The sequence below is a fragment of the Chiloscyllium punctatum genome, chromosome 26 (assembly GCF_047496795.1).
Source record: "Chiloscyllium punctatum isolate Juve2018m chromosome 26, sChiPun1.3, whole genome shotgun sequence".
Classification (NCBI taxonomy): Eukaryota; Metazoa; Chordata; class Chondrichthyes; order Orectolobiformes; family Hemiscylliidae; genus Chiloscyllium; species Chiloscyllium punctatum.
The window spans coordinates 33,434,206-33,460,809 of record NC_092764.1 but is presented as its reverse complement, the minus strand read 5'-3'; the positions used below and the strand labels follow the sequence as shown (position 1 = coordinate 33,460,809).

Below are 26,604 nucleotides of genomic sequence, written 5' to 3'. Positions count from 1 at the left end.
CAATTTAAAGCTATGCTCCCTCATGCTCACCGTCACCATACTTGGAAAAAGGGTCTCCCTGTCCACCCTATCTAACCCTCTGATTATCTTATCTCCCTATTAAGTCACCTCTCAACCTTCTCTCCAATGGAAACAGCCTCAAGTCCCTCAGCTTTTCCTTGTAAGACCTTCCCTCCATACCAGACAACATCCTAGTAAATCTCCTCTGCACCCTTTCCAAAGCTTCCACATCCTTATAATGCGGTGACCAGAACTGTACACCGTACTCCAAGTACGGTCGCACCAGAGTTTTGCACAGCTGTAGCATAGGCTCATGGTTCAGGAACTCGATCCCTCTTTTAATAAAAGCTAAAACACTGTATGCCGCCTTAACAACCCTGTCAATCTGGGTGGCAACTTTCAAGGATCTATGTACCTGGACACCGAGATCTCTCTGCTCATCTGCACTACCAAGAATCTTACCATGAGCCCAGTACTTTGCATTCCGGTTACTCCGACCAAAGTGAATCACCTCTCACCTGTCCGCATTAAACTCCATTTGCCGCCTCTCAGCCCAGCTCTGCAGCTTATCTATGTCTCTTTGTAACCTACAACATCCTTCGTCACTATCCACAACTCCACCAACCTGTGGACATGCGTTCCAAAATTTTTCACCTCCCCTACTCTCCTTTGCATTTCCTTGCTATGTTTGCCTTCTCTGGATTGAATTGCATTTGTCACTTTTCCGCCCATTCAACCAAACCATTGTTATCATTACTGCAGTCAACAGCCATCCTCATCACTATCAAATACACAACCAATTTTTTGTGTTGTCTGCAAACTTCTCCATCATGTCTGCCATATTTAAGTTTAAATCATTAAAATATACCACTAACTGCAAGGGGCCCTGTGGCACATCAGATTTCAATGGAGACTGCTTTCCATTTGCAGAAATGTAATTCAACCATTAGCCTTTGTTTCCTGTCTCTGAGACAGTTTTGGATTCAACTTTCCACAATCCTCTGAATCCCATTGACTTTAATTTTTCAGAACAATCTGCCATGTGGGACCTTGTTAACTGCCTTGGTAAACCATGTGGACCAAATCCACTGCATTTCCCTCCTCAATCGTTGTTACTTTCCAAACAAACTTCAATTAAATTAGTAAGAAATTACTTTCTTTATTAAATCATGCTGACTGACTATCCCTTATTAATCTGTGCCTTTTCAAGGAATAGATAAACCTATCTGTCAATGTTGATTCTAGTAATTTGCCCATCTCTTCAGTCAAATTGACTGGCCAATGATTATTTAGCCTATCCTCCGCACACTTTTGGCATAATGCTAAAACATTCGCAGACTCCAAATCATCTGATACCTCACTTGTGTCTGACCCTGTCAGACATGACACCATTGCCACATTTCCCCCTCCCTTTTTAGTTGTAGATACTTTAAATGGCTGGTCTTTCATTGTTAACTTCAGAAATAAACTTTGGTACACTTGAAATAGTGCATTAATCTTGATTAATCCTTCACTTCCCAGAATTGGGCCAACTGAAGAAACATGTTCTATTCACTTTTTTTCTGCACTGTAACTTAATAATGGCCAGGATAAAAATCATGATTAAGAAAAATGTCTTCTGTAGGAAAATTGCAAATCTTTGGTGAAGTTTATATTTTCAAATTGTACTGCTTTACTGAATGGTCTTGCCTTTCTCTTCACAAACAGATCTGTTTCACAGTGTTGGGTAAAATGATTCCATGTAAGTAAAGTTCATTAACTACAGACAGATATTGTGATTTGGAGAGCTGGCAATTCAATAACTGTAATGATTGATGTAAATAACATTTTTTCTCTGGCTGTAATTGATTGTTAATGATATATTGAACAAGTTTTTTTGAAAATTGCAATAACGAGAGAGATTGACATGGAACAGGTTAGTCATGCTAAAATTAAGTGATGAGAATGGGCAGTTTGTCTTATAAGAAAAGGTTAGACAGGTCAGCCTTGTTTCTGCTGGTGTTTAGAAGAGTAAGAAATTACCTGATTGAAATATATACAATTCCTAGAAGCCTTGACAGGGTGCACGTGAAAAATATGTCATCTGTGGAAGCTTCTGAAACTAGGAGCTATTTTCAAAAGCAGAGGTTGTCCCCTTAATACAGATATTCAGCTTTTTATTTCAGAGAGTCATGAGTTCTTGGAACTGTCTTTCTCAAAATATGGTGGATTTGAATATTTGTACAGTAAAGGGAGAAAGATTCTTGACGTGGAAGAAGAATCCCAATGGTGTGGAAGCACGCCATTCAACCCATTGAGGCCACACTGACCCTCTGAAGAACATCTCACCAGACTTACCCTATTTCCGTAACCCTGTGTTTTCTATGACCAATCCATCGAGCCTGTACATCCCTGGACACTGGGCAATTTGGCATGGCCAATCCACCTTAATCTGCACATCTTTGAACTGTGGGAGGAAACTGCAGCATCCAGAGTAAATCCAACTCAACATGGGAAGAATGTGCTAACCCCATGTAGACAGTCGTCAGACCATGGAATCGAACATGGGTCCCCTGGCACTGTGAGGCAACAGTGCTAACCATTGACCCACCCATTCTTCATAAGCAAGTGGATGAAAGGTTATTCATAAATGTAATCAAATAAATTATTGAATGGTGGAGCAGGTTAGAGGGATGAATGACCTAGTGTTGGTCCTATGTCATACATTTGTATGTTGTTACTATGAAAGTGTGATTCCTGTCTCCTCATCAGGATGTCTTTTCTTTTTTCAAGATTTACTGGACACTGTTTGGAACGAAGGAGAAAGAGAACACTCTGCTGAACAGAAAACAACAATTTTCTGGTACAGTACATGGAAATGGCTACACATTCTCTAATTTGTTTTTAAGTGCAGAAAGAAATTCACTTGAAGTTGTGGCTTGGTTCTAAGTTAAACAGAGCTTTAAGAAATTTCCTTTTTTTCCTCTTTTCCAATTTTTTTGGCTTTGCCTCAGCTAAGTGAACACACAATAGAGATTGAAACATTAATTTTCCTGGTCTGAATAACATACAAGGCCACAAAAAAAGGTTTGAGTTAAAGAGGACCATATGACCTGTTGACCTTGACAACTGTTGTAGAGCTTCAAGTCCGTTTTCCATCTGTTCCTCCTTTCATTTGCTTCTATGAGAAATCAAAAATTGACATCAGCCTCAAATATATTCAATGATGGAGCATTCACAACCATCTGGGGTCAGGAATCCCAAAGATGCACAGTCCTTTGAGTGAAGACATTTCTCCTCATCCAAGTCCTAAATGATTGGCCAGTAGTCTTGATGTAGTGTCCCTTTGTCTAGATTTCCTAGGCAGTGGAAGCAAGCTTATTTTTAAAAAAACTTCTGTGGTTTGTGGCTGTCTCTGACATTTATTGCCAATTCCTAAGTTGGTTGATTGTCTCTCTCAAGGAGAAAGTGAGGACTGCAGATGCTGGAGATCAGAGCTGAAAATGTGTTGCTGGAAAAGCACAGCAGGTCAGGCTGAATTCCTGAAGAAGGGCTCATGCCCGAAACGTCAATTCTCCTGCTCCTTGGATGCTGCCTGACCTGCTGCGCTTTTCCAGCAACACATTTTCAGCTCTGATTGTCTCTCTCTCAGCCATTTCTGAGGCAGTTATGAGTCAACCACATTGCAGTGGGTCTGGAGTCATGTTTAGGCCGGGCCAGATAAGAACAACAGATTTCCTTCCCTAAAATACATTAGTGAACTGGATGGAGTTTTACGACAATCAGCAGTATTGGTCGCTATTAGATTAGCTTTTGGTTCCAGATCTTTTATTAACTTCAAATCCAACCTTGGCAGATTGTGAAATTCAAACCCATGTCCCAGAAACATTAGCCTGAGTTCTGGGTTACTAGTCCAATGACATTATCATCCGAGTACTGCCTCTCCCAATATCTACCCTGTCAAGCTGTTCATAATCTTGAATGTTTCAGTAAAATTACCTCTCAATCTTCTGAATGCCAGGGAATGTAACCCTAGTTATGGCAGCTTCTCATTATGGGAATGAACATGAGGGCTGGTGGAAACAAAAACAGAAATTGCTGGAAAATGTCAGCAAGTCCAGCAGATTTTGTGTAGAGAAATTAAGAGTTAATGTTTCACTTCTGAAGGAGGGTCACTGGACCCAAAGCGCTAACTCTGATTTCTCTCCACAGATGCTGTCACACCTGCTGAGATTTTCCAGCAGTTTCTGTTTTATTTCAGATTTCCAGCATCTGCAGTTCTTTAGGTTTTTTTGAAGGCTGAATGGATGCTTTTTGGCTCCTTGAGTTTTCTTATTAACCTTGTGCACAGTGCTATGGCATAGATGCAGAACATGTGATCTGCCTGCGTCTGCATCGGTAGTAATAGGACATGTAAAATTTGGTATCACATCAAGATTTGGATGGATTGATCTTGTATTGCAGTTTTTGAATAATTTTTATTTGATTGTCCATTAAAAGAGTAGGCATATATCTGTCAAGGTAAAGTTGCAGTAGTCCTACCAGACCATTAGATATGCTCTCTCATTCAACATCACTGGTGGTTTAATCTGAGGCTCACCATGCCTCAGGAGAGATTCAGAAGGAGAGTCCGTCATGGTAACTTGAGCTGGTGTGGGAATTGAACCCAAGCTGTTGGCATCAGACTGCATCACAAACCAGCCATCCAGCAGCCAGAGCAGATCAAAATGGTACATTCTGACATAGTCCTTAGAGTTGTTTGATTTGAAGGAAATATCATCTTGTGTTTAAATTTGTATGTGATTTAAACATAAAGCCATGCCTGTTGGAATAGCAGTCATTCAATATTAAATTACTAGTTCATTCATTATCCTTGGTGATTAAGAATGAGGTGTACAGTGTCTAGAATTGAGGGATGTGTGGGTCATTGTAGATAAAGATGGTCATTCCATATTTTGTGCTGTGTTGTACGCATAGTTTACTTGAAATTATTCATTTAAATAACAGGAGTCAATACTTAAAACTGGCCTAAAATAAAACTACGATCTGAGAATGTTGAAAATCTGAAACCAACAAAAACAGAAATTGCTAAAGTAACTGAGTGGGTCTAGCAGCATCTGTGGAAAGGTCACTGGACTCCAATGGTTAGTTTTATCTCCACAGATGCTGCCAGATTGCTGGTTTTGCAATTTATTTCCATTGTACAACTTTGGTAATGAGCTTTGAAATTGCTTATGGCCAATATGTCACTTATTAATCATTTTTATTGATTTTTTTTTCACAGGCTAGATATGTTTGACGTGACATTGTTCCATGGTGCCATCTCTCTGGATTCCCTAAAACAATTCTTCTACCACACACTGACACAGAGTCTGACCTACAATCCTGTGCTTGAAGGTAACAATAAGTAACATCAACATATTGGACAACATTGTCTTTTAAGGTCACTCAAATTATAATAGCTCTGTATATTATGGCGTCAGATTAACTTTGCCATTCTTCGTGCATTTCACAAATGTTATTTTAATTTTCCTTGCGCAGTAATGAAAGACAGTATGGATTACTTTAGAAAATGTCTTTCTTCTATTGTGCTTGAATCTTTAGTCAGTGGAATGAATCTGCACAGCAACGTCTCCAGTGATAAAATGGATAGTGTTCTTTGGTGGCATATTATCTTCAATTGTCAAGAAAGAAGTAGTTTTGCATTATTGCATTACTGTAGAAATTACTTTTTTTTTAAAAATTGGGGCAATTTTAAATTGCATATCTGAAATTTCAGGCTGGGTTGGCCACACTACTGCTATTTCAACCTGCCCAGCAGTGTTCAATCACAAATGTGTCAATTCAAATTTCCACATTATTACAACATGTTTACGAGGTTTCAAAACAAAATTCTCCTATCCACTCCAGAGAGAAATAATACCGTGCATTTATGTTACACATAATTTGGCAAAATACCTGCGATTTGAATGGAGGCTGGAAAGATTAGTTAACTATTACATGGATCTTCTTGGGAGCTAAATACACATCAGTAAAGATCCAGTGGAAACAGTGTGGCTTTGGTACTGCGTGGGCAGGTGTCTATTCAAGTTATTCTAAGATTTTATTCTTTCATATTACTCCTGTCACTCTCTGGAAGAAAAATAGTTTAAATTGCACAAATTATATCAAGTTAAATCATATTCAAATAGGCTGCTATTGATTGTTTGGGGGTGGGGAGCTGGTCAATGCAACTAAAGACTAAATGAAAGATGCAATTTCTCCCTTCTACCACTACTCATTAGACCCTGATAACCACATGACTACCTTTATTTAATTGCAAAAATATACTTTATTCCTAAATTATCTTTGTGTATACACAGATACTAAAGCAGTTCTGTATAATCTTTGCATGTAAAGAACAAGCATTGGAATTTGACATGCCCTGCAGTCGCAAAATCAAAGCCATTTCCTACTCATGCAGGGCATTATTTACATACATTTTGAGCCACTGAGAGAGTCTGATAACTGAATGCACCCTCCATTGTATTTTGGCAGAAAGATCCTAAACGGTAGTCTTTCCCACTGCGCCTTGCGGCAGCTATCCCGAGCTTTAGTGTGTCCCTCAGCACGTAGACCCAGACCCTGGAATGTGCCAGTCTGCAACATTCAACTCTTTATAAAGGAAGACCAACAAGTTTTCCGCAGACCAACGAGTGCTTTTCACTAAATTTATGGTCTTTCAGGTGCAGTCGATGTTTGTCTTGGTGTGCATCCCAGCTACAGCCCATCGAGTGTAATGTCCTATGTCGTGGAGTGGTTCGGGTCGAACCTCAACAAAAGCCGCTGTACCTCTCTCCAAACTATCTTTATGTAGGCACATTCCAGAAGGGGATGTGTAACAGTCTCTTTTCCAGTACGGATGCTTCGAGGGCAGCGTGCAATGGTGCACAGAGACCGGGCACACATTAAGGGTCTGATGGACAGTATCCTTCTCGGCACCAGCCAAGCTAGGTCTTGATGCTTGTTGAAAAGTTCTGATGAGAGATTCTGCCAAATGACTTGTGACAGGTCTACTCAGGGAAATGTGTGACAGGATAACCATATGACTACCCAGCAATCGCTTTGCAGTGTTGTGATATAGAACTATCAATGTAGGTTCAAGGCGAATCTCTGGTTTCTGCTGTGTTATCATTTCACTATGATGGTGAGGTTAGCTGCACCAGAGTTGTCTGAGGGTGGAAAAAACAGTCAGCAATTTCTTTTGGTACTCTCTCTCTTTTTTAATATTATTGGGTAACTTCATTTGTAAGATCTCCTCCTTATAAATGTGGTGTGAAACCCACACTTGGAAGCAAACTCCCCTGGGTCAGTAGCCCAGTACCACCCATTGTTTAGCTAGTGTATGAAGAGTGTCAGTCTGGCTGAGAGATCCAGAGGGGACCACCAGCAACTGTCTACTTTGTACCAAAGCCAGAATAATCTCCCTGTGGATGGGATGACCTGGGGATGAATCTTGTATGTCTGATCATCACAAATGGTTAGCTGGTTAAAGGTGTTAATTAATTATTTCTCTGGTAGTTTATTCTGTGAACAGCAAAACAGTAAATATGCTTGCTCAAGTACCAAAAAGGTTGGTTATAAATAAAAATTCAGTCAACATTTTGTTTTCTTTCATTCACAGCATCTGAAGCAATTCGCAGGCAGGGAGAATGGTGTTTTGCTAAAAGTAAGCCACTTTTAGTAACCTTATACAGAAAGGTAATTGATTTTGAATATAATTGTATTTCTATAAATTGTACTGAGGTCAAATGCATGAACCAAAATGTCCTTCAGTTGTGTTGCTTCCCTTTTGTTCATACAAGAAAGGATATATTCTACTGTCTGCTTTGATAGGATCTCAAATCTATGCTCACTGAATTCCTAATTTTCAGCTGAGTAACTTCAATTTAATGAAACACCATTCTTATTTTGTCCTTTCTCAGAATAAAAGGTTAAGCATGTTTTTCATTAAGTTAAAATTACTCAATTATTAAGTGCTTTTTCTTTCTTGACCGTTTCACTTTGGGACTAGGGGCCGGCTTTGCGCCTTTGAGCTATTACCAGTACGAAATATATTGACTTTATCAAGTTTCAATCTGATTTTATGCATATAATCAATATTTATAAACAAAGATGCCTCAGCTGTTCATACAGTTAAACCCTTCCTTTAGTTTGAATAAACATTACATTCCAAGTCTGACATGAAGTAATGTTAAAACTGCAATGCAAAAACTAATGAGCCCTTTCCATTCCATGAAATTTACTGACATGACATTTGAACTCTGACCCCATTTGTAGCTATTTTGTGAATTCAGTTCTAGTAGAGATACCTTCTTGGTTCAATGGTGCCAGTTGCTCACATGGTAACAACACTGATAGAAAACAGTGTCTACTAACCAAATTCCTTTGTGACCTTAAGTGGATAGTCATGTGCTTTGTGCATGCGACCACATGCCTCCAATTCTTTTAAATGGGAACTGCGCATACATTTGATAACTCAAGGCCGGAAAGAAATTTTTCGTGCTGCAATTAAATCAGCATGACTTAACTTTGTGAAAAAATACAAAACAATGCATTTGATAAGGTGTACAAGTGTTTAAATAAAGGCATATTTATAAATCTAAATACCAGTAGTTCTTCTATAACAGAATGGTTCCATTCTTGTGCAACACCACGCAATAGCGCTTTAGAAACAGCACTTAAAGCTTTGGCAACGTAATCGCATTACAACCAAGCATTTTAAAAGTTTGCGTTTTAGAAACAGCATCACAATTCGTCAATTGCATTACTGCAAAATCGTGTTAATGAAATGTGCATTGTCACAGAATGACCTGTAGAATATTAAGGCCACAGAACAATGTCGTATTTTGGGAAAAGGTAAATCAAGGAAATGAAAAAGTATTAATAGTAATAATACATCAGTGAATAAGGTCAAACTATATAAAAATGGTAAAATTCAAAAGTGCCTTAGCTGAATGTAGTTTGCATTTGTGATAAGATAAGCAAATTAATCGTAACAGTAGGGAGAGTTGTGTTAGATCTAAACACCATAACAGAAAGTTTTTTTAGATTAGATTACTTAGTGTGGAAACAGGCCCTTCGGCCCAACAAGTCCACACCGACCCGCCGAAGCACAACCCACCCATTCCCCTACATTTACCCCTTTACCTAACACTACGGGCAATTCAGCATGGCCAATTCACCTGACCTGCACGTCATTGGACTGTGGGAGGAAACCGGAGCACCCGGAGGAAACCCACGCAGACACAGGGAGAACGTGCAAACTCCACACAGTCAGTCGCCTGAGTTGGGAATTGAACCCAGGTCCCTGGCACTGTGAGGCAGCAGTGCTAACCACTTGCCACCGTGCCGCCCCTGGTGGTACTTGGTGGTCAAAGTTAGGGACTAAGTAAACTAACTAAACCTGTGCCCCAGCCAAATTAATGCATGAGATGAAGGGATTTCCCTCTGAAGTCATTTAATAGACTAAATTTGTTAGAATTTAGAAGATATGAAAGATGATATTGTTGAAAATCTAAAATTATTAAGAGGTTCCAGAGCGCTTCACTCTAACTAGTGGAAGAACTCTGGCTCAGAACTGATGATCCAGCCGGGGGAGAGTTACCTGGACACTTTGTTTCAGGAGGCAGTCACACCTGGTAGATTAAGCAATTCAAATTCAGTTTTTGATCAGGGACAACAGGGTGTGATTGCAAGTGAGGTAGATAGGGAGATACTGAGTTCAGGACGAGAGGGGCCTCCCCTTTTGACCTTATCCAACAGGTATGAGATGCTTACTCCCTGTGTGGATGAGGAAGAGGGCTGTGGGGAGGATGAGCCAGCTGACCATGGCACCAGGGTGCAGAAGGCCATTCAACAGGGGAGTGCAAAAAAGACAAATAATGGTTATAGGAGATTCTATAATTAGGGGGACAGATAGTATTGTTTGCAAGCTGGATCGGGAGTCCCGCATGGTGTGTTGCCTGTCCGGTGCCGGGGTGAAGGACATCTCTGACCGACTTGAAAAGGAGGGAGAAGGTCCAGTTGCTGTGGTCCACATTGGGACTAACAACATAAGCAAGGGTAGGATGAAGGACCTGTTTGGGGATTATCCAACACTAGGAATGAAATTAAGGAAGAGGTCCTGAGGGTCATAATCTCCGGATTACTGCCCGAGTCACGTGCAGATTAGCTTAGGGACAAGAAAATTAGGGAAGTAAACATGTGGCTAAGGGAATGGTGTGGGAAAGAGGGGTTCCATTTCATGGGGCATTGGCATCAAGGGGGGATCTGAACCGATGGGATGGTCTCCACCTGAAATGATCTGCAACCAGTGTTCTCTGGAAAAGGATAAATAGGGTGGTCACTAGGACTTGTGAGTTGGGGGGGGGGGGAAGCAACAGGAGTTATGGTGATAAATGAAAAGGTAAGCAGCAGGTTAGCATGTATGCAGGAGGGTTTAAGTTCAGGACCGACTATGAAAGAAGCAAAGATGACGGATAACTCATAAAATATTAGAGATGTTGTGAATCATGACAGTAAGAAAGCTAGCGTCCTGATTGCTCGTAGCATTCATAACAAGGTTGATGAGTTAACAGCACAAATCATCGTGAACAAATCTGATTTGGTAGCCATCACGGAGACACGGTTGTAGAATGGTCATGACTGGGAATTAAATATCCAGGAGTACCAGACTGTTCAGAAGGACAGACAGGAATGCAAGGGAGTTGGTGGAGCTCCGACATTGAAGGACGACATCGGGCAGTGCTGAGAAATGATATAAGTTCTATGGAGCATGAGTTCGAATTAATTTGAGTGGAAATTAGGAATTCCAAGAAGAAAAAAGTCACTGATAGGCGTAGTCTATAGGCCACCAAATAATAACATCACATTGGGACGGGCAATAAACAAGGAAATGACTAATGCCTGCAAAAATGGTTCGGCTATTATCATGGGAGATTTTAATATGCATGGAGATTGGTCGAACCAGCTAGGTCAGGGTAGCCTTGAGGAGGAGTTCATTGAGTGTATCCGCGATAGTTTTCTTCAGCATGTAATGGAACCGACGAGGGAGCAAGCTATCCTAGACCTGGTCCTATGTAATGAGACAGGAATACTTAATGATCTCATAGTCAGTGCTCCTCTTGGAAGGAGTGATCACAGTATGGTACCGCGATACAGCTGGAAAGAGTGAAGATAAAATCCTATGCCCAGGTCCTGTGCTTGAATAAGGGGGACTATGATAGAACGAGGGAGGACCTGGCTAAAGTAGACTGGAAACAAAGACATTATGATGCGACAGTTGACGAGCAGTGGAGGACCTTCAGACATTTTTCAAAGTGCTCAGCAAAAGTATATTTCAGTGAGAAGGAAGGATTGTAAGAGTAGGGGCAATCTGCTTTGGATGTCTAAGGAAATAAGGCAGGCTATCAAAGTGAAAGAGAAGGCATACAAAGTGGCCAAAAACTGCAGGAATCTTGAAGATTGGGAAAACTTTAATGGTCATCAGAAAGCCACAAAAAGAGCTATGAAGAAAAGTAAGATAGAGTATGAGAAAGACATAGCACAGAATATAATCAGATCTCAAAATAAAATGAAGAAGAGTGGCTAAAGTGAATGTTGATCCTTTAGAAGATGAGAACGAGCAGTTAGTTATGGGATATGATGAAATGCTGAGGCATTGAACAGGTACTTTGCATTGGTCTTCATAGTGGAGAGTACTAATAACATGCCAGTAAGTGACGAAGAAACAAAGGTAAGTGAGGACCTGGAAACAGTTATTATTACGGAAGAGCTACTGTTGGGTAACTAATGGAGCTAGGGATAGGTAAGTCTCCTGGCCCTGATGGAGTGCATCCAACAATAGTAAAAGAGATGGCGGGAGAAATAGCAGGTGGATTGGTGGTAATTTTCCAAAATTCACTGGAGTCTGGAGCAGTCCCAGCAAATAGGAAAACAACAAATGTGACGCCACTGTTTAAAAAGGGAAGTAGACAAAAGATAGGGAATTATAGACCAGTGAGCTTAACCTCTGTAGTGGGGAAGATGCTTGAGTCTGTTGTCAAGGAGGAAATAGCAAGGCATCTCGAAAGAAAATGTCCCATTATACAGACACAGCATGGGTTCATGAAAGGCAGATCATGCTTCACTAACCTTTTGGACTTCTGTGAAGACATTTCAAGCAAGTTGGACAACGGGAAACCAGTAGATGTTGTATACCTCGTTTTCCAAAAGGCCTTTGACACGGTGCCACACATTAGGCTGCTGCATAAGATATGGACGCATGGTGTTAGGGTTAGAATATTAGTGTGGCTAGAGGATTAGTGCTATTCTGGCTGGCAATCAGTGACTAATGGTATGCATCAGGGATCGGTGTTGGGACCACAATTATTTATAATTTATATAGATGATTTATAGTTGGGGACCACATCTACAGTGTCAAAGTTTGCCAATGACACTAAGATGAGTGGCAGAGCAACGTGTGCAGAGGAACATAGAGTGATTGAGCAAAGGTCTGGCAGATGGAATGCAATGTTAGTAAATGTGAAGTCATACATTTTGGTAGGAGTAACAGCAAAATAGATTATTACTTGACTGGTAAAAAGTTGCAGCATTCTGATTTGCAGAGGGATCTAGGTGTCCTTTTGCATGAATCACAGAAGGTTGGTCTGCAGGTACAAGTAATTAAGAAGACAAATGGAGTTTTGTCCTTCATTGCTAAAGGGATTGAGTTTAAAAGCAGAGTTAATGTTACAGATGTAGAAGGTGCTGATGAGACCACTCCTGGAGTACCATGTGCAGATTTGGTCTCCTTACTTAAGAAATAATGTACTGGCACCGGAGGGGGTGCAGAGGAGATTCACTAAGTTGTTTCTGGCATTGACTGGTTGGCTTATGAGGAGAGGCTGAGTAGGTGGGATTATATTCATTGGAATTCAGAAGGATGAGGGGAGATTTTATAGAAACATATAAAATTATGAAGGGAATTGATAGAATAGAAATAGATAGGCCATTTCCACTGGTAGGTAAAACTAGGACAAGAGGGTGTGGCCTCAAGGTTAGAGGAAGCAGATTTAGAACTGAACTGAGAAGGAACTTCTTCACCCAGAGGGTTGTTAATCAATGGAATTCCTTGCCCAGGGAAGTAGTTGACACTACTTCATTAATTGCTTTTAAAGCTAAGTTAGATTTTTTTTTTGAAAAATTAACTGATATGGTGAAAACATGGGTAGGTGGAGCTGAGTCCACAACAAGATTAGCCATGGTCCTATTGAATGGCGAAGCAGGCTCGAAGGATCGGGCGGCCTACTCCTGCTCCTAGTTCTTATATTCTAGTGGTCTATCTTAGGTGCCAGCCTCCTAGAGCTGAGAGTTGGAAAGACTTATTTGCTCCGTGTTCTAAATCATTGGAGTTCTCCACCCCAGAGTTTGTGGATGCTCAGTTGCTGATTATATTCAGGGAAGAGAGAGATTTTAAAGAGCTAAATCAACTATGGTGTATGTTGATGGAGCATGAATTGAGATACAAGATTTAGCCATGATCATACTGCATTGTGAGACAGGCTTCAACAGATAAAGCAAAATAACTTTAAGCTCTCCTCTTAAATCCTAGCCTCCTGTCCCTGGTTAAAGTTTGCCGTTAGAAAATCAGAATGTCTGCCTTTTATCTCCTCACTTCACAGCCAGAGGGCTTTGCCTAACAAGCTGACCAGGAACTACTGAATATAATGTTTTAGAGAAGTGTAATGGTTAATGAGACAACTAATAAAATGTTTATTTTTACACCATGAACAATTTTGAGGTTTATTACCTCAATAACTTTACCTCTTATGTTGTTTTAAGCAAAGGGGTGTGAATAGATTTTGCTGAAATGTTCTAAATTTTACTTCTTTTAAAAAGCAGCAAATTGCAACTTTGTTAATTATTAGACTTTATGATCTTACTTGTAGCTTCGACTTACTTACAGAATAGAATTTTAAACCATGCATGATGCACTGATATCCAATTTAGATTTTCTATGGCATTATTTATAATATTTAATAAATAAATTAGAAACCATGAGATTGGCCCTGTGTCTTTCACAAGAATAATGTGTTCGACTTGCAAATTTCAGTTGCCTTTGCAAAAGGGACACTTAACAACAGTGTTACGTTAAAATGTGCCTAAAAGAAGGCAAAATTTTCAGACTTCATGTTTTCTTGTTGTTCAGTTGTGGGATGTGGGTGTCATTTACTGCTCTTGAGAAGGTGATGGTGCACTGCTTTCTTGAACTGTTGTAGTCCATGTGCTGTAGGTAGACATATAATATTAGGAAGAGAGTTCCAGGATTTTGATCCAACGGTGGTGAAGCAGCGGTGATGTATTTCCAAGTCAAGCAGGTGTATGCCATGGAGGGGAGATTGTGGGTGCTGATGTTCTCATGTAACTGCTGCCCTTAACCCTAAGTGAAAATGGTTCTGGGTTTAGAAGGTGCTGCCTAAGCGGCTTAGGTGATTTTCTGCAGTATAATTCTGCAATTACAAACTATCTTGATCCTAAATTAAAAACAAATTGTATCATTAAGAATAATTGGTTAAAACCAATATGAATGTGAACTTGTTCAGTTCTGGCTAATCTGTATGCCTGACACACCAAGTCCTTTTCAGTTTTTTTTCTCTAAAAGGTGGCAATCTTACAAAACATTGTAGTGAACCATATCTTCATCCTGCAGAGAACCCTTAACTTCAGTTGATTCTGTATTTAGAAAAAGAGAGAGGAAAGTAATTTATTACTCTTCAAAAAACAGTTAAATTTTGAAGCCAGCTAATCATCTCGATTTGACAGTGTGGGTTGAGAGATTTTTTTTCTCTTGGCTGAAATAGTGATGTCATTCTCTTAATCCCTGTCGTTTGCACAATTTCACATAACCAAATTCACTGGAAGGAGGTATTCTTTTTCCGATGTATGCTGACTAATGCACTGCCACAAGACTGCGGCAGCTAGTTCAGTATCTTTAATTCTCCAAGGTGTCTGAAATTTGGCAAGTTCTCAGCAGTGAGCACATTAATTATGTTTACAAATGCAGCTGTAATCAGTTGATGATATCTGAAGCTTCTCTTCTCTTTTTTTAAATGTTCTAATGTATGATCCATCTCGTTTCCTTTCCTTATACCACCAGGCCATATCCCCTTCAATTCCAGTGAAATGAACTCTTGAAATATTTACATTTTCCTCAACACTTTAAACTATGTTTTAACCTTTTTTGGTCAATAATGTTGTTCTCATTTTGCAGCTATTTGTTCTATTCAGTGCAGAGGAGCTGATCACTCATCTTCAGCAAGTTCTGGAATCCCATGAGGTTAACTGGCAGTGTGTACTCTCCTGTGCTTCAACATTATTGGTCTGCCAGCCAGAAAGCCAAAAGTATCTGAAAGGTATGAAATTGGCCTGGATGACAGTCTTGTGACATGATTTGATTTGAAACATCTTCTATTGATGTGATGCAATATATTAACCCTCCAGATTTGCTTATGATTAGTCTGAGTTGTATTTCGTGAAGCAGACTGAGAGATTTGAGGCAAGAATGACTAACAAGCATTTATTTGGAGTGTTGATTTTGAAGTTACAGCACAGTAACTTGAGAGGAAGCAAGAACAGCAACAATCAGTTCATTGCAGTGATAGCTATTTTGCTGTAATTGCAGTAGAACATTGATATTACTAACCTAACCTAATACTAAATGATAACTTGTAGCATTGCTGACGTTAAGTCAGAGAGTGTAGTTACTCTTTATTTTGCTAATGTCTTTGTGTTCATTCTTCTCTTCTATTCTTGCCACTCTATCATCTGTTTCCCAAACCTTCCACCCCCCCACCCCCCCCCCCCCCCCACTCCCCGGCACCTCAAGAGCTTCATACCTTCTTTATTTATAAGGGTAAGCATTTATATTCCTCATTGTCAAATGGTGATAATTAATTGGCTTCAAAATTAACCTTTTTGAAAACTATAGTAATAAACTTATATCTCGTGCGCTCTCTCTCTCTCTCTATCTCTCTCTCACTCTGTCACACTGTCACTTTTTACTGTTCCTCAGTGTAATCCACCATGTGGTCATTTGCAAAACATAGAACAAAAGCAATAAAGGTAGTGTAAGCACAGCATCACCATCACTATTTTTACCCATAGAATTAAATGTGTTATTTTTCAAAATCAGTTGGAAGAAATCAACTGTGTCAAAGGTTCCTCCGAGGAGGAGTGTGAAAATGTTCCGTTAATACACCAGTAGATGCTGAACATATTTAGACAGGGCAATCCAATCTCTTAAAACCACAGTTCTGGCAAAAGCAATTGAACCCATGTCTAGGCTTTTGGGAACGAAAGAACCATGTATAAACTTTCAAAATAACATTAAAAGGCACAAAACAATTCAATGGATAATATCAAGAATTATAGAGCAAATTATGCATTTTAAAGTTTAAAATAAATATGTAAATCCTTATTTGCATTACTCTGAAGAAGATTAGGAAGTATTTTGGCTGTTTGATAGATTGTTCAATCTCAGTGCATTTAATTCTCATTACAAAGCAGCAACCACTAGGTGATATGTCTGACATTTAAATATACCTCCTTCAGATGTAACATATAATGCAGATATATAATGCGTTCAATAATCATGCATCTTAACTTAGCTAAGGTTATAAAGCAACAAGTTTGATGTGTACATTTCCTGCATTTGACTATCTTCCACTATTTATGTCTAAAGTTTTAGTTTCCTCCATACGTGGCTTTAAACTTGGAATGGTAAAGTACGAGCAATGTGCACAACCCTGCTATTCAGCACACAAAGTCCAGAGAGCTTGGTTTGGTTTACAATTATGTATCCTGCAGGTTTATCCTGTTGTATTTGTTTGTGATTGGTTATGGACAAGGCCAGACCCCCTCAAAGCATTTCAAGCCCGGACCCAACTTTGCTAGTTTTTTTTAAGCAGGTATAGTGTGGATATTCCAGGAGTGGTGCAGCTGGCCCAACCAGAACTTATTTGCAAGATTACCGAATGAAACACAAACCGAAGAGAACAGGATAGCGTAACCTATCCGAAAACCCAACAGATTATCCCAATTTAGCGATACTGTTCCAAATTGCTGCAACAATCCCTGTAAACACCCCTTGGCAAAACATGTAAAATCAAACAGAGGGTTTTACAGGAGAGAAAGTGAGATGGTAGAGAGATTCAGCATGAAACATCTTCCATGTAGCTCGAACCAGCAGCCTTGAAACTGACTGACTGCTTTCAGTGAATAGCCAGACTGCTGAAAGCAAACCAGACCAGAGAAGAGCTGAGCTGTGAGAACTGGCCACTCTCCTTTCATTGTACAAGTGTTATTTTTTTAACTTGAAAGCCTTTTTGCCTGAGGCGGCATCTGTTAGCTATAATCAAATTGGCCCAAAAACCCACCTGGAGTCTCTCTCTGTTTTAATACCACTCTGCAAAATAAGCCAAGGATAGCATAACCTTGTTGAAGCAGACTGGAGGTCTGGAGAAGGTTTGCTTTACCATAGTGATGAGAAGGCGTTGGTCTTCCTCATTGTCAAATGGTGATAATTATTTGGCTTCAAAATTAACATTTTTGAAAACTATAGTGGTGAGAAGTCCTCAATCAGATTATTAAAGATTTATTGCTGTCAGCAACTTTGCAAATTAATCGGAAAAGTGCGACACTTTTTGTGGCTGCAAGGCTGAATAGTTTTTTGCCTGAAGGTAATAAATGTTGCAAGGTTGGATACTTTGTCATAAAACAAATTAATTAAACTCTGCTTTTGAATGAGCTCTTTAAACTGAATTGGCTTCAACATGAGGTAAATGCCCAAAAGATCCTATTGCGCTACTTTGGAGAGGAGCCTAGGAGCTATCCTGGTTTTTTGACCGATTAATTATACTTTGATCAACATCACAAAAAATATCTTTTCATTATGACCTTGCTGTTGGTGGGGCCTAGCTGTGTACGGATTACATCCTGCATTTCCTACATTGCGACCATTACTGTAATTGATAAGTATTTAATTTCCTGTAAAATGCTTTCGAACATCCTGAGGTTGTAAAATTAACTTGGTCTTGTTTCTTCTCTACATTTAATTCAATAATTTGTATTTTATGCCTTGCATTTCTATGGGCAGTTCCTTATTTCTCATTCTGTGTTCAGAGTTAAGAGGCTGCTTTACTATGGGGAGACAGATGAAATTGCTATCTGGATGTCAATAGCTGAGATCTTGTTCACATACTGTCTCAAATCCCAAGAAGAAAACCGAAGGGCGCATTTCAGTGATAGCTAAAAGACTCCAATGTCTTTCAGGAGCAAGAAATCAGTAGCTTATTTCTTGAATTATTGATTTCACCAGGTCAGATTTTCTCATCTTTTCAGAACTGTTGACTAAGTTGCTGATAAATGCATTTGAAAACTATGATTTGGAGAGTATGATCACAGCATTCCTACTTGCACGTCAGGCTGCACTAGAGGGACCAGCTGTTTTCATCAGCTATTCTGAATGGTTCAAGGTAAGATGAGAGATTTGAACAGAAGTAGCACTCTAGAATTTAATTCACTGCCTTGTCTTTAGGGGGGTCCCCTTGCTTCTCTGTGGAGAATGTAGCAATCCTGACTATTGAACTGATTTGAAATATTGCAAAATAAATGCTGGGGCTATCATCTGATTAATTCTGGCCAGAAACTTTAACTGATGTCCTTTGAGAGAATCGCATTTAGCATCTTCTAAAATAACTGAATTACAAATAGTGCAAACATTTTTGAATAGACAAGGGAAAATGACATACACAACTGTGTAAGGTAGGCCGATTGAGAAATATAATTTAGGACTTAGCTTGGGACAGAATACTCTAACACTTTGTCTGTGTCAATGAGCAATTTAAGTTAAGTATCTCACATTTATATGCACTTTCCCTTGCTACACTTCAGAATTGAATTAGCAACTCTACAAAACAGCTCTTTTGGATTTGCAATGTTTCACACTTTGCCTATTTACATAATCACCTCAGGGAACTATTAACAGATCTCTTAATATTATGACCAAGGATTGTTTGTTTGACAATATTAGCTCTACTTGTGATTCATGCATGAGAAGTTTTTTTTAAATAAGAGATTTTTATCACAGTAAATGATGATTGCACTTCAATTTATATTCTGTAAAATAGACTTAATGCAACCTCCCTTCCAGATTCCGACTATCACACCACATGAATGTCAGAACAATACAAGTTCTGGACCTCCTGTCCTTCAGGCTACTATTGTCCACATCATTGCTTGGATGCATAGCTTCCCTGATGTTTGAGAATACCCTAATTTTAAAGGGGGTTTTGATCAATTCTTAGACGACCAAACAACTTGGCCCTTGCATAATTTATAGTTTATATGATTGACTGAGGAAACAATGTGATCCATGCAGCAAGACCTGGACAACATTCAGGATTGAGCTGATGAGTAGAAAACACATTTAGACTATATAAATGCCAAATAGTGATCATCTCAACCGAAAGAGAATCTAACAGTCTGCCCATGACATTGAATGGCATTATCATCACCAAGTTGTTCATTAGTAACATCCTAGAAGCTTAGCATTAACCAGAGACTGAACTGTGGCGACAGGATAATGTCACAGGTCAGGAATTCTACAGCAAGTAACTTGTCTCCTGTTTCCCCAAAGACTGATCTCCATCTACAAGACATAAATCGAAAGTAATGAAATATTTTCCACATGTCTGGATAACACAGCTCCAAAAACAATATAGTGGCTTGATACCATCCAGGACTAAGCAGCTTGTTTGAGCAGGACCTTGTCCAGAACCCTGTACATTCAGACCCTCTATCAATGGCGCAAGTGGCAGCATTGTGCACTATTTACAGGATGCACTGCAGCAACTTACTGAACCTCCTTTCACAGCATCTTCCAAACCTACAACATCTATCACCTAGAAGGCCATTCCTTGATATTCAATGACATTGCTATCACTGAATTCCCCTACTATTAGTATCCAGGAGATTACCATTGACTTAGTAATTGACTAGACTGTGCTGGACTAGGGCAGTGCCTAGGATTCCTGCAGCAAGTAACTCACTTATTGATTTCCCCAAAATTGTCCCCTGCAACAAGACACAAGTCAGGCATGTGTTGGGGTTACTCTCCATTTGCCTGGATGTGTGCAGCTCCAATAACACTCAAGAAGCTTGACACATCCACCCAAAGCAGCCAATTTTATTGGTGCTACGTCAGTAAAATTCACTCCTTCACCACCGACACACAGTAGCAGTAGTGTGTGCCACCTGCAATATGCACAGTAGCTGTTCACCAAAGCTCTTTAGACAGTACTTTCTTAACCCATGACCACATTAAACTGATTGCCATCTTGAAGGACAAGAGTTGTAGATACATGGGCACACCCCCAAGTGCAAGTTCCCCTCCATGTCACACTCAACCCTGAGTTAAAAATAAAGCCAAGTATTATGAATGCTCGAAATTTGAAAAAATAGAGAATGCTCAAGAAGGTCTGGCAGAATCTGTGGAAAAAGAATCATGACCCCCTCATAATCTGAAGAAGCTACCAGACCTGCTTTACTTCGGAACCTATTATTGAGTACCAGATGCGAGCTGTGTGATGAACATCATTTCATCACTATTGCCAATCCTTCCTACTGCCACATTTCTGACAGTTATGTCCATGACTATTTAAATTGGCAATATCAGTAGCAGAAAATGCCATCTTTATTAAAGTGTGTTCATAATTTGTACATGGACTGAAATACCTATTTTATATGTATCTGCTTGTATAACTGTACAATAATCTCTCAGACACCACAAACCTATTGCTTGAGATCAACAGTTGTCCAGAAATAAATTTGAACAGGCCAAAGCATTCTTTTCTTGCTCTTGGCATCATTGGTAGTGTAAACAAGGAAGGTATAGTATTTGGATACTTACAGCAACTTTTATTCCACTTCATAATGTTTTCATCATTTGAGCTAAATGTTTATCTTTGGAGTTTTCCAGTTCACTAACTGGTGGCTACACATTATAATGTTATTCTATAATTCTATAAATTCCAAAATCTAAAAATAACTTTATCCCAAGTATTGTGCTGTGGAGAGGTTACAGTGAATTATATCCTTGGTGGTAGTAGTGACTTGCTCTGTACACTAGCTATACTCGAAACAGCATTTTGGGTGCCATGATGGCTCAGTGGTTAGCACTGCTGCCTCACAGCACCAGGGACTCAGGTTCAATTCCTCAGGTAACTGCCTGTGTGGAGTTTGCACATTCTCCCCCTGTCTGTTTGGGTTTCCTCCGGATGCTCCAGTTTCCTCCCACAGTCCAAAGACATGCAGGTTAGGTGAATTGGCCATGCTAAATTGCCCATAGTGTTGGGTGCATAAGTCAGAGGGAAATGGATCTGGGTGCGTTACTCTTCGGACGGTCGGTGTGGATTTGTTGGGCCGAAGGGAATCTAATCTAATATTACAACTGTAAAATACTGGAGGATACGGTTTAATATCATTTTGGTTCAAAGTTGGTTCATCTGTAGAAAAAAAAAGTGTAAGTTCGTAAATTCTGGGTTTTTTTGCTTTATTAGAATTCTTTTGGGTCTGCGAGTAGTTACCATGGCAGTAGCAAGAAGTCACTAATTTTCCTGCTGAAATTTTTGACAGACCTGGTGCCATTTGAAACTGCACAGTATTTAAAGGTGAGAAGATTATTATGACCGGGTAGTAGTATGAAGCCTGATATCTCGTATAGGTATTGTTGAGCTGTTTGTCCATTTATCTCTTTATTCTGCTGATGAACAAGAAACTAATAACATTTAACATGACCACTATTTACAGTTTTATTTTGCTGTTTAAATTAGTAAATATTACATCAGGGATTAATCAAAACTGATGCTTGTCATTGTATGGTATTTGGTAAACCAGTGCTGCAATCAGACTCCCGTCTGGGATGAGGATATTGACCTATGAGGGCCTCTATTCCCTCAAATTTAAAAGGTTGATGGGTAATCTGATTGAAAAATTTGAAGTCATTAAGAGGCTTTACAGAGACAGAGTTGAAGAGAGATTGCTTTGCTCAAGAGTTGTGAATGTTTGGTATTCTCTAAGCCAAAGGGCTGTGGATGCTCTGTTGTGGAGTATTTTGAAGACAGAGCTCGTGATTTTTGGATACTGAGGAAATTTGGAGATGTGGAAAGCAACAATTATAATATTAAATCGAAGAAAAGATTTGAGGCACTAAATCACTGATTCTCTGATTTTTACATGTTTCTGAGGCACTCTGTTACAATATGAATGACATTTGGTAACACTGTCTTTCTTGCACAGGTCCACATATTATATCCTCCTTATGTGGCATCAAAGTATCGTGTTATGCTCCTGGAATATATCTCACTAGCTAAAACTCGACTTTCAGATTTCCAGGTTGGTCATGAAACCAAGATGCTAAGCCTTGTGCGAGTTTAACAGGATTGCTTGTTTGACAGAGTAAAGGGGCTCTGTTGAATACATAGCACCTTCTTTCCTAAAATTATGAGCATTATGTGATAACAAGACAGTTGATATTCATATTAGCTGCATTAAAAACATACTGTGACTGACCAATCTAAGCCTTCCTTTCATTCTGAATTCTATTTCTGTTTGTAGGTGACAATTGAAGAGTTAGGTTTGTATGAGGATCTGTCAACAGCTAATGCTCCCCCTAAGGTTAGTCCAGAAATAGACAGGTGTCTATGTCAGTTTGTGTCAGCTAGTGCTAATGCTAAGAAACTAATTCTCTTCTTTACTCTTAGTAATGAATTGTTTTTAATTTTTATCTCCGAAAATTGAATGCTTCAGAACTGAAATCTAACATTGCATCCACTGTAAAAACCAAGAATTTACAGAGGATCATTCATTCATTAATGGCAATGGCTGGTTTGTTATACTAAGCAAATCTGCAAGATTTGAGGCAACTGTTGCATATCTGTAGAAAAAAACTTATTTCAGGTTTTGAATAGTTTTGTTTAACTTTTCTATAGCCCCAGTGTCAAGCCATGCAGGATGTTGAGAGAGCTGTTCTAATATTTGAAAACAGTGGAAAGATTCCAGCTAGCGTCATGGAAGCAAGGTACACCAAGCTTAGGTTCTGAATATCGAGATGTATTTGATATGTCTATGGAGCAATGTATTATTTTACATATACTTTTATTTGCAAAAGTAAAAAGGAAATGAAGTTAGAAATCTCCAAGTCCACCCCGTTCATGACACTTGCCTGCTGCTCTATAGACCCCATTTGTACTAAGCTACTCACTTCACAACTCCCCTGTCTGGCCCCCTTTCCAGCTGGCATCTACCACCTTTACAAGTTGTCATCATTTACCCAAATCACACTCAACCAAAAAACAAATTGTTTACAAACAGTTGGCATATTTCAAAACTCCTAAACAAAACCTCTTATTTTTACGTTTATCATAACAAGCCCAATCTAACCAAAGTCACATATTATGCACCCTGACCATGTCCATGGTATGTTATACATCTTTACATTTCATTATAGTTTGAGATGTTTGATCATTCTACCCTCCTCCAATGCCTCACTAGATTTCCCTGCTCACTGCCATACAGAATAACCAGCTATGGGATTTCCCCTTGCCAAAATATATTACACTCTGAAATCCCATAATTATAACATTTTCCATTTGTACAGGCTGTCCGTGGTGACACCATCTGTAAATGTGAAGCCAGCATCCATCTATATACTGACAACAACCAGTTAGTTTATGTTTCTAATCTCTCTGACCCCCTCCAGTGGCTCTGTGCTGTCAGACTGGTCAGAGTTTGGTTGACCTGTAGTTTCAGTTAAATGTTGGGCAAACTGAATCTGTTGGCTTCAGTTCTTTTCAGATGACTATGATATGATTATGGTTAAAATCACTGCTGTGGATGTTGATACAGTGGAAAATGTGAATTGATAAAGGCAATGTCAATTTATTTAAAATGAAATTAATCCTGAAGCTGTCCTATTGTCATTAAAAATCCAACATGGTATTGGTTGACTTATGGGAGGAGAGGTTCGATGCTTGGCGAATCTGTGTGATAACAGTCCCACGTTAATGTGGCTAAGTTTTAACTGCCCTCTGAAGTGTGGCAATCAATTGTATCATGTCACGATCAGAACATCAGGAAAGCACATCTGAAAAAAAGCATAGAGTGCAAGAGAATCTGAGCAGGTCTGGCAGCATCTGCGGAGGAAGAAGCAGAGTTAATATTTCAAGTCTGATATGACTCCATAATTGCTGCTCTTGCCAATATTCTAAGAATGAATTATAATTTTTTTTAAAGAACTGCTTTTCAAGAATTCCTTATTTCTAACTCCAAAGTTAGGATTTTTAATTTCAAGGCAATACCCATCGACAATCAATATTTTAAATATAACTTACTGATTTTACAATCGTAAGATAAACTGTTTCAGTTTCAAATGAGCAATAATGCTATATATAATTTTTTATTTATCCCAGCATTTTCCGAAGGCCATATTACTTGACAAGATTTTTGCCTGCTCTGCTTACCCCTCGTCTGGTTTGTATTTCTTATTTTAATATTTACGGTTTAACTGTAATATTCTACAAAATACATTGATCAATAAATCGGAATACACTTTAATATTACCACAATTAGTGCGTCTTCATTTATGAATTGAAAGGCCCAGTTAGTCAGTGTCATTGGCTGTGATTTGCTGTATTGTTATTTACAGCTGCCTCCTGCCCAGGATTCACGTATGGTCTTCATTGATTCCCTCAGAAAGTAAGTGACCATTTCAAACCTTTTATATCATGCAAAAATCTGGGACAAAGCAACTGCTGAATAAAACTAACTTTGGTTTAAGTCCAAGGCAATAGGCTACTTATAATTCAGTATTAACTTGGTCAACCTTAAGCCTATCCTCTACCACTAAAGTATGGGAAACAATTGATTGGGGCCAATTGTGTCTATTTGTTCCAAGTTAAATTTATGGCACTATCATCAGAAAATCTTTGAGTCAATTCATGAGGACATCAGCATTCTGTCCATTATAAAAACGTTGTATATCTCTGCATTCCTAACTGGTGTAAGAGTATTAAGTCAACTGCTGCAGCAAGCTCTGCATTATTCAATTAGATGACAAAACGTTGATGAGTCTTATTAGAATTTCTTGTAATTTTGGCCCTTTGCTACATTTCTAGTTGGTGACTGTCACTTTTGTTTCCATCAGAGCAGATAAAATTCCAGAGAATCTGTATGCGAGCTATGTTCAAGCATGTGAAAGAGAGAAACAGTGCCTACTTGAAGGTTAGGGGTGTGCGTGTGTGCGACCTGTCTGCCCCACAGTACAGCACCTGAAGTCCTCTCATTGAATATGGAAGCTTTTTTTTGTTGTAGATTACTTTAAAAGCTCTCTATACTGATGATCTCTGCTCCATTTCTGAAGACCTCTCAGCTCTTTATCTCCTTTTTGTTCCCATTCCCAGTTTCCTTCTCGTTATGTAGAAGTTATTGTGAAAAATCAAAGCAGATGGAGTTGATGATACTATACTGCGTGGATTAGGAATTGGTTAGCAGACCGGAAGCAGGTTAGGAATAAATGGGGTGTATTTGAGTGAAAAGCAGTTACAAGTGAGCACTGAATACCAAGCTATTCACAATATATAACAATGATTTGAATGAGGAAATCAGAAGTAATATTTCCAAGTTTGCTAATGACAAAAAATTACCTTGGAGTTGTGAGGAGGATGTAAATTGGCTTCAGGGCAACTTTGACAGGTTGATCAGTAAGCAAATGCTTGGCAGGTGCAGTGTAGCACGGCTACGGGTGAAGTTTTCTATTTTGGTAGGGAAAACCAATAGTATTTAAATGATGATACACTGGGAAAAGTTGATGTACAGAGGGATCTGGTTATTCTTGTACACTGATCATTGGAAGCAAGCATTCAATTGCAGCAATTAGAAAGGAAAATGGTGTGTTGGCCTTCATTGCAAGAAGTTTGAGCACAGGAACAACAAAGTCTTGTTGCAGCTGTACTGAAGCTTAGTGTGACCACACCTAAAACATTGTTTATAGTTTTGGTCTCCTTACCAAAGAGCAGATAGACTAGCCATAGAGAGGATACAGTGGAAATTCCCCAGATTCCTGGGACGGCAGATTTGATGTTTAAAGAGGCATTAGACTGACTGGGCCTGTATTCACTGGAGACTGAGGGAAAAATCTCATTGAAACACACAACAGTCTGACCAGGAGAAAGTGAGGGCTGCAGATGCTGGAGATCACAGTCAAGAGTGTGGTGCTGGAAAAGCACAGCAAGTTAGGCAGCATCCGAGGAGCAGGAGAATCGACGTTTTGGACATAAACTCTTCATCAGGAATGTAATGCTGTGGAGGGTGCTGAGAGATAAATATGAGGGGTTGGGGAGAAGGTAGCTTGGAAGGTGATAGGTAGATGCAGGTGGAGGGGGGGGGGGGTGATGGTGATGGGTCAGTGGGGAGGGTGGAGCGGATAGATAATCTCTCTCCCCTCCCTCGACTCTCAATTTAAGCCTTACTTTAAAAATTGCAAAGTTT

The 26,604-nt window shown here is 39.3% G+C and overlaps 1 protein-coding gene across 6 annotated transcripts in view; it reads left to right on the top strand.

Moving 5' to 3' along the window:
- Window positions 1-26,604, top strand: part of LOC140496409 (Fanconi anemia group A protein-like) — a 111,609-nt gene that overhangs the window by 38,445 nt on the left and 46,560 nt on the right. For 5 of the 6 annotated variants that reach the window (XM_072596093.1, XM_072596094.1, XM_072596092.1 and 2 more), the window contains 13 exons: window positions 1,708-1,741; window positions 2,773-2,842; window positions 5,264-5,376; window positions 7,643-7,719; window positions 15,272-15,413; window positions 18,400-18,533; window positions 21,618-21,728; window positions 22,357-22,452; window positions 22,675-22,734; window positions 23,049-23,137; window positions 24,528-24,588; window positions 24,764-24,813; window positions 25,262-25,338. In XM_072596093.1, the coding sequence (XP_072452194.1) occupies window positions 1,708-1,741; window positions 2,773-2,842; window positions 5,264-5,376; window positions 7,643-7,719; window positions 15,272-15,413; window positions 18,400-18,533; window positions 21,618-21,728; window positions 22,357-22,452; window positions 22,675-22,734; window positions 23,049-23,137; window positions 24,528-24,588; window positions 24,764-24,813; window positions 25,262-25,338 (1,114 nt within the window). The remainder of the gene's footprint in view (window positions 1-1,707; window positions 1,742-2,772; window positions 2,843-5,263; window positions 5,377-7,642; window positions 7,720-15,271; window positions 15,414-18,399; window positions 18,534-21,617; window positions 21,729-22,356; window positions 22,453-22,674; window positions 22,735-23,048; window positions 23,138-24,527; window positions 24,589-24,763; window positions 24,814-25,261; window positions 25,339-26,604) is intronic. The other variant, XM_072596095.1, reaches the window with a different exon arrangement.